Source organism: Haliotis cracherodii, unplaced genomic scaffold (assembly GCF_022045235.1).
Source record: "Haliotis cracherodii isolate W230 unplaced genomic scaffold, xgHalCrac1.p SCAF_8, whole genome shotgun sequence".
Lineage (NCBI taxonomy): Eukaryota > Metazoa > Mollusca > Gastropoda > Lepetellida > Haliotidae > Haliotis > Haliotis cracherodii.
Window position 1 is genome coordinate 29,963,629 of NW_027266341.1, and position 9,008 is coordinate 29,972,636.

A 9,008-nucleotide genomic window follows, 5' to 3' on the forward strand; every position below is an offset into this window, starting at 1 on the left:
TCTACGACAAGCATAGTCGCCTTTTACGGCAAGCATAGTCACCTTTTACCCCTAGTATTATGACTGATAGTGATTTATAACCACATGATCATATGACCCGTGAAGATTCCGGGGTAGAATAGGTCTTCAGCAACCCATACTTGCCCTAAAAGGCGACTATGCTTGTCGTAAAAGGCGACTAACGGGATCGGGTGGTCAGACTTGGTTGATACATGTCATCGGTCTCAATTGCGTGGATCGATGCTCATGATGTCAATCACTGGATTATCTGGTCCAAACTCGATTATTTACAGACCGCCGTCATATAGCTGGAATATTGCTGAGTGCGGCGTTAAACAACAAACCAACCAACCAACATGATCATATAGTCGGTACATACATGGTCACTGGCTGGTTTTGTTATGTCCCATGGGCGTATCGTTGCATATCAATCAACATTTGCTTTGCCTGGAGCAGGTTACCTTTTCTGGCAGTCCTGATACTCAATACAACACTCACTCATTTTAGGGAGGATGAAGATGCATGTTTTAGTCCTGGTCTCTTTGGTGATCTGCCTCAGTCTGATTGAAACCAAGTCGACGGGGAAAGACAACAAAACCGACTTGTCTGGTAAGTGTCTTAACCGCCTCATCTGTTTCCTAGTTAGATCTATGCACACAGTCACACGCTACCCAGAAAACCCTCCACAAGACTGTATAACAAGGCAACCCATGCTTGCCGTAAGAGGCGACTATGCTTGTAGTAAGAGGCGACGAACGGGATCGGGTTGTCAGGCTCGCTGACTTGGTTGATGCATGTCATCGTATCCCAATTGCGTGGATTAATGTAAATCACTGGATTGTCTGGTCCAGACTCGATTATTTACAGACGCAGTGATATAGCTGGAGTATTGCTAATTGCGGAGTAAAAACAACAAACTTCAACTTTCCAAAGTCAACTTTCACTTTAACTCGAGCAATAATCCAGCAGCTCCAGCCTTTGGTGTCTGCAACTCTTACTCTTCCCACGAAGATTCAAAGAGCGTCACACGACTCTTGCTCAGAAGTTGTTTGACCAAGGTTATAACATTCAAGGCCTCAGTAAATCTTTCAAAAAGTGTATGGGAGACATGTGGAGGACATTTCCAAATTTACGCATCAGTAACCAAACTCATGTTGGATGCAGTTCCCTATGTTTATTTAGGTGAATAATTGCCTTACCTTTGCATGTGTTTGTGACGGGTGCCACCGGTGGGACAGGACACGCTCATTTTGTTCGCGAACACCTGGTAGTATCACTATTTGATAGTGATTCATAGACACATTTTTGATACAGTCGGAATCGTATATAGTGCACTTCGAGTTCTCTTATGATAATGGAAAGGGTTTTGTTTCTGTTATTTCATGCTTAGCGTTAATTCCCAGGGTCCGTAATTCACTGTGTACAGTTGCGTCCCTTTGGTGCACCAGGAACCTAACATCGTGGATACTAATCCTCGATTCGCCCTGTTTATGTTTTAGCTTTGTCAGCATCACACTTAGGCTTTCTTCCAAAATCGCCGTCATATAGCTGGGATATTGCTGAGTGCGGCGTTTAACAAGAAAGAACACAAACAAACATCAGGCTGACTCCCGCGACAGAACTGAAATACTGTTCAGAGCCATGTACTGCAGTACTGTTGAACTAACCTCAATCCGTGTAGTCCTTTTAAAAAAAATCAACAGTTGATGAGGACACATACATATATACATTCTGGTTTGGTTTGTTTGTTGTTTAACGCCGTACTCCGCAATATTCTAGCTATATGACGGCGGTCTGTAAATAGTCGAGTCAGGACCAGCCAATTTAGTGACTCACATCATGCGCATCAATCCACGCAATTGGGATCGATGACATGCATCTACCAAGTCAGCGAGCCTGACCGCCCTATCCCGTTAGTCACATGTTTCTTAATGCAAGCCAATTGCGTTAGATATCTCAAACAGGCATTGGCTTTCTATGAACTATCCCCAAGTTACCAAATGATTTTCAAAGATTGTGAACAGATTTGTTGAAAGATATTTGTATATTTATATCTAAATTAAAATATATTAAATTTACGCGCGTCACCGTTTTCCAGACAAAACGGGGCCAAAGGTAAACTGCAAGAAAGAGATTGTCTTTTTCCTGTCGGTTTTGCGAATATGTGCCACCTACAGACGGATCTTGTCCTCGAAATCTCGCGTGAAGAACTGGGCCGGGCTCAACAAACTCATACAAACTGCTTTATACATAGCAGACCTCAACATGCCTGAGGGCAAATTGTGTTCTCAGGACGGGGACTTCGGTCCAGATGACAATAGCAGTAGCTATAATAATGACCAGGAATCAGGAGTATTTGATGAAGATGCCAGTGAGACCATTCACGGTGACGGCTCCATGCACGAGGAAGAATCCGACGCCCCGGACACTGCTGACTTCATTCGGGCACTCCGACGCCACCTGGAATTGTCTGGTCGATACAGAGACGAACGTGAGTACCAAAAGATACCAGGCATATAATTAAGAAATAAGACTACGATAAAATCAACAGCCGTGGACCGCCTTAGGGACCGACCATTTGCGGAGGGCGGGAGCTGGAAGTTTTCGAAAAAGAAACTGTCCCCGAAAATACTTTTGCTTCCAACTGTTGGGTAAACAAAATTATTGGTAGTGCTGGGACGGGTAACTCGGGTACTCGGGTCGGATGGGTCCTGAGTAGGTCACGGGTACCCACAGGACTACCCGGACCCGTGATTAGTCAAGTGATATATTGTTTAAGGAAAACAAATGTGATTACACTATGTCACTAATGTTCCCATTTCTTTCTGACAATGCACCCATTCCTTCTTACTTGTATATGTTTGAATAAAGATAAAACTTCATGCAGTAAACTTCAATGTATGAATGACCAGATTGTTTTACACGTATATCTAAATACATTTTGCCAACTTTTCCAAATCGGACAGTTTGTACCTATCTTTAGATATCTACAGTGGGTACCCGGGTAGGGTCGGGTAATAGGGAGGTGGGTACCCGGGTAGTAATTTTGTACTCGTCCCAGCCCTAATTGTTGGACACCAAAATAAATATTTAGTCTCATAGCTTTTATAAACAAAATATATCTGTAGCTTAAGAAATATCTGGTCTCCATACAAAATCCAGATATCAAATGGTCGGTGCCTCAGTTGACCTATGTCATTGTGACTCATTCTGTTCCTGATTCCCCGTGCACCTTGTCTCAGTTCTATATCTCGCGACCGCCTCCGTGGTCTAGAGGTAGAGCGTCCGCCCGGAGAGCGGAAGGTCCGGGGTTCGATCCCCAGCCGCGTCATACCAAAATTCGTTAAAAGATGGTACTTGTTGTTACAGTCTGGCGCTCGGCATTAAGGGGCTAAAACAAGTACTGGTCGGCTCGGAGTCAGTATACTGTGTCTGAGTGGGGTATTCATGTTAAACTGCGGCATGGTATCTCAGTGTGCTAGCACTATAAATCGGCATCAGTCCGGACTAGTACAAGCAGCCACACAAATACACACACGTACATGCACGTCGCTATATAAGTGCAATAATATTTTACTCGACGTTAAGCCCAATTTCACCTCACCTCACCTCACCCCGTCGTCTAAGGCTCCGCAGTTCGCTGTGCAGAGTTGCGTCCCTTGGGCACGCCAGAAACCTTTGATTGTGGGTTCAAATCCCAGTTCGCCCTGATTGTTTCTAGGTTTGTCAGCACCGTACCCGTGGGTTTCACCAAAGTGGTAAACGTCTAAGAGCTGCATCCCTTCGGGCTTTCCTCCCACATTAAGCTGACACTCTGCGATATAACTGGAAGACTGTTCAAAGCCTGTTAGACCCAACTCGGTCACCTTAACTGTAGGGCTTGTCACGCATATCATCCCTTTCCTTGGCTCCATTACCGGCTCCTAGATCAAGTGTATAGTGTCTGTCCCGAGAACGGAAGGTTGGTGGTTCGAATCCCGATCATGGCGAAAGCTGGGGGGAGGGGGGGACCTATTGTGACACGGATTATGCGCAAGGTTCTTATATGAGAAATTTGGTTGCAGTCCGGAAGCCCATTGGCAGTGTCATCTTAGAGCAGAATGTAAAGCCTTGGGAAGTTGATTTGCTGCATTACGTTCATCTTGAATTTTCAGCTAAGTAACTTGTATTTTTAATAAAGTAAATAAAATGTTACGGTCCTAATGGGCTTCGGTACTATAGAAATGAAACAAACAAACTTTATTGTAAAAACTGTGTGTTGAAGGTGCTGCCGGACGTAGGAAGAAGAAGCGACGTCCCAACCCGTACCGGCACCTCGGTCACGTGTGCCGGTATCTCGGTAGGCTCCTCTAGCGGCGGTTCAGGTACATCCTCAGCTTTGCTCGTCCTCGGACAGAGATGTCAATGAAACCAAGCGCGATGTCCGTCTGTTAAATGTTCACACCTCTAACATGTGTATGCAGCAGGGGTGGCCCAGTCGTCTGAGGCGCCGCCGTTCTGAGTGCACCCGTTAAATGTGTCGGAAGAATGTGATCGTGGGTTCGAATCCCAGATTCGACCTGATTGTTTCTAGGTTTGTCAGCGGTGTGCTTGAGGGTTTCATTAGAGTGTCAAACGTCTAAGAACTGTATCCTTTCGTACGTTCCTCTCACATCAATGTGACACGTCCCGATGTAGCCGAAATAGTGTGTAAAGGCGGGGTTAAATTACCAAAATAGTGTGTAAAAAGGGTTTAAACCCATCTCATTTTCTCTCTAGCAAGTATCTAAATCAAGTCTTTGTCAAAAGGTTTTCATGGGTATTTACATAAATCATAAATAAAGTATTAAACTTTTTATGGTGCATAACAAATATTCCAAAGTCAAAGTTTGGGAACTGAGTGTTTACGCCGCAATCGGCAACCGTCACTGCAACCTGTAAATAATCGCCAGACAACCCAGCTGCTGGTGGCATGGGATGGCATGTAATGGCATGGGATGGCATGATGCTTTGTTTTGATTAATGCCACTCGGCAGCATTCCAGTCGAATGACTGTAAATAATCGAGTCTAAGCAAAACAATCCAATGATTGATATCATGAGCATCGATCTACGCAATTGGAACACGATGACATGCATCAACCAAGTCAGGAGCCTGAGCGCCCTATCCCGTTAGTCGACTCTTACGACAAGCATAGATTGCTGAAGACCAATTCTACCCCGGATCTTCACGAGGTTGATTCGTTGGTGTAAATCTTAAGACTCACATGTTTTATGAACCTTCAGTAAACTAGATTTATAACGAACACTCTTATAAGGAACTGACGGATATTACGAAGTTTTTTTGGTCCCGTTGATGAACATTTGCTGTAAATGTGCTTATAACGAAGTATGGTTATACGAATTAAAATGAGTGGTCCCTTTCAGTTCCTTATAACCATAGTGGGGGCACGGTTGGCCCAGTCGTCTAAGGCGCCGCGATTCGCTGTGCAGAGTTGCGTCCCTTGGGCACGCCAGAAACCTATGATTGTAGGTTCGAATCCCGGTACGCCCCGATTATGTTTCTAGGTTTGTCAGCACCATACCCGTGCTCGTGGGTTTCACCGAAGTGGTAAACGTCTGAGACCTGCATCACTTCGGGCTTTCCTCCCACATTAAGCTGACACGCCGCGATATAACTGTAATAATGTTAAAACCACCGCCGTGATATTGCTGAAAGCGGCGTAAAACCAAACTCATTCACTCACTGTTAAAAGCGGCGTTAAACCCAGCTCACTCACTCACTCACTATAACCATAGTTTATTGTATGTTTGTCATCACCACATCCAAGTGATGACTCGAAGCCAGGCCGCACAATGTAACCACCCAATCCCCTATCGCCCAGCAGGGGACGCTGGGTCATGGTGTGGATGTCTGTTTGTGGTATTGATACCCGTGAACAAGAACAAAAAGACACCAGGTTGATAACCTTGGTATACAAAGGTACAATACGTCATTGTAATCTATTTGAATAGTTTTGTTAGATATCTAATACTTAACCAAATATGATTAACGTGTTCTTTTCTTTTGCCAGTTGCTGTTACCGAGTAGGGATCTGCCCAATGTACACACGTCTCAATAAACCTGACTCAAAGAACGTTGTGGTTTTTTGTTTTATACGTGTGAGTCGTGATCCTCTTTCACAATTCCAGTGACAGGGGTATACATGCTTTTGTTTGCTTAACGCCGCACACAGCAATATTCCAGCTTTGACGGCGGGCTGTAAATAATCCAGTGATCAAGACAATCCAGAGATCGATATCATGACCAAGGATCCACACCGTCGGGGTACGATGACACAATCAACCAGGTCCGAGCTTGACCACCTGATCCATTTGGTCGCTTCTTACGACCAGTATAGTTTGATGTTGAGCAGTTCTAACCCGTCATCCCCAGGGGGTTATATGCTACTCAAAACCATCTTCCTGAGGCAAGGGAGTTAACTGACTATAAAAGTCCAGTTTCCACCTTTGCCGAACAAGGCTGGTATTATGGAGTTACATTTTGGCTGGAATAACGAGTCTATGCATAGTCCAATCAAAATCGCGCAACAATATCGAAGTCCGGTTGGTAAACTGTCGTGCAGATTTCGGTCGATTTCAGGATTTGCTAAGCATGTGCACCGTCAACTCGTCAATATATATTTTCCAAATCTTTTCATGTTTATGATCAAGGTGCTCACGTGATTTGTAGCACTTCGCTATGTAATAGCCGTTTTATCACAATATAGATCAAAATATAGTTTTGTTTGAAGCAAATGCGAGTGATACTAGAAGTGCAGGAGAGGCATAGAAGGCATAGAAAGGACATAACTCGTAATAGCCACTGGTTATGCTACGATCGAGCCCAGGAATTCTAGCCTAGTTCGGCAAGTGTGGAAACTGGACTTTTAAAGTCAGTTAACTCTCTTGCCTCGGAAAGATGCTCAAAACAAGTTAAGCATCACCCACAACTGGAAGGCTGTTGCAATATGCGCATGCCATGACGGATTAACTATAGTCAAATGAAAAAGAAATCGAACCTCTAGAGTGGTAGACATGCAGTGGCTACAACAGATCCTCGTGTATTATTTAGTGGTTAACGATGTCCCGGTCAACGCAGGAGTTGGAATCCGATGTGTAGAGTTACGTCCCTTAATTTGGCATTGTATATCGTGGCATTTCTAAGAGCTGTACATGTAGTAACAATGACAGTTAACTTATAATAAAGGTACTGTCATCTGTACCGAAACTTCGAATTGAAAAAATAAAAAGTTGAAAGTCCATGTCTGTCTACATCCCTGATTCGATGATTGCTGGTGTAAATCTTAAAATTCATCATTACGACACTCCGTTTTTTCCTAAACACACCCATGCTGATGGTATATCAGCAGTGTATAAAATTTCCCAAGATTTGAGTCCGACAAACTGATTGGCAACATTGCAAAGTTACCAGACCAGATAAAATGTTGACAGTCGGGCAGGTGGGTATATACTGGTGTTACCTGCATCAGTTTGGGTTACATTAACACAGCTGACAACCTTCTTTTGAACTGGTAACCTGAGTAAAACATAAACGGAGAGTCGTGTGTCATGAGGTTTCCATACTACCCATGCGATGCAATCACCAGCTCAGATTTCACAAAATGAGCGCCGTGCCTTGGTGGTGATGTACCGTAGTGGTTGTGGAACTTGTCCGATAAACCAAAGGCCCGGATTTTGATGTTCCCCTCACGTGATATGGCTGGAATTCTGTTAAAAGCGGAATAAGACCCTGAAATATATATCCTTTTGAATTAAAAAACTATCCGCTACAAGACGGATTCCTTGGCTGCACAACATGGTTACGTTGGTTAGTACGCTTGTACTCAAGCTATTGTGGTGGCGGTCGGGTAGCCTCGTGGTTAAAGCGTTTACTCATCACGCCGAAAACCCGGGTTTGATTCTCCACATGGGTACAATGTGTGAAGCCAATTTCTGGTGTCCCCTGCTGCGATATTGCTGGAATATTGCTTAAAGCGGCGTAAAACCATACTCACTCATTCACTCACTCAAGCTATTGTGCGAATTTTGGCTTATCTTGGTGAACGCTTTATATTTATGCACATTTTATGAAATGGATTGGCACAAGTTATTACTAAGTAAGCCTACTCCTTAGACAAGAGACCCGTGAAGATCGGGGTAGAATAGATCTTCAGTAACCCATGCTAGCCATAAAACGCGACTATGCTTGTCGTTAAAGGCGACTAACGGGATAGGGCATGGAGATTTTTTTAATATAGAAAACAGAAGCTTACTGAGAAAACAATATGTGAAATGCTGAACTTCCTCACTGATAACATCTATGTTGGGGTAAGACATTTACGCAAAACATAGGCATCCTCATTGGCACCAATTGTGCTTCCCTTCTTGCTGATCTGTTTCTTTATAGGACTGTGTTCGGATAGCCAGTTCCCTTTCACTGATTGACATGTACCTACCTGAATTAGAAATAAAAGGGAACAATGAAACCGCCTCATCTGTTTCATATACAGATCTATACATATAGATTCAGAGTGACAAAACACTCTCCACAAGACTGTATGAGTGAGTTGGATTTAACTTCGCTTTTAACATTATTCCAGTTATATTGCGGCGTGTCAGCTTGATGTGGGAGGAAAGCCCGAAGTGATGCAGGTCTCAGACGTTTACCACTTCGGTGAAACCCACGAGCGCGGGTATGGTGCTGACAAACCTAGAAATATAATCGGGGACGAACAGGAATTCGAACCCACTATCATAGATTTCTGGCGCGCCCAAGGGACGCAACTCTGCCGGCGAATCGACGAGACCGTATGACCAGAAGGAAGGATGACTTCCAATGGTCAACGTTCCCCTTTGTCGAGCAATATTCCGTCAGCCTTTATATAAGTGCAATAATAAAAAATCTTAACGCAACGTTAAATTCCAGATCACATAACCTCATGACCACAAAGTGAAACCAGTGGTATTCATGTAAGTTTAAGTTGTCGC

The 9,008-nt window shown here is 43.9% G+C and overlaps 1 protein-coding gene across 1 annotated transcript; it reads left to right on the forward strand.

Annotated features, from left to right (window-relative positions):
• Positions 1-512: 512 nt before the first annotated feature.
• Positions 513-4,353, forward strand: LOC139450075 (uncharacterized). The gene is made up of 3 exons (XM_071231716.1): positions 513-609; positions 2,099-2,491; positions 4,265-4,353. Exons 1-3 carry the CDS (start codon positions 513-515, stop codon positions 4,351-4,353), a joined length of 579 nt encoding a protein of 192 aa, XP_071087817.1.
• The last annotated feature ends 4,655 nt before the right edge of the window (positions 4,354-9,008 follow it).

Coding starts and splice junctions, on each gene's coding strand:
- LOC139450075 (XM_071231716.1), top strand. CDS start 513: ATGAAGATGCATGTTTTAGTCCTGGTCTCTTTGGTGATCTGCCTCAGT. Junction 610..2,098: donor CAACAAAACCGACTTGTCTG/GTAAGTGTCTTA, acceptor ACCGTTTTCCAG/ACAAAACGGGGCCAAAGGTA. Junction 2,492..4,264: donor TGGTCGATACAGAGACGAAC/GTGAGTACCAAA, acceptor TGTGTGTTGAAG/GTGCTGCCGGACGTAGGAAG.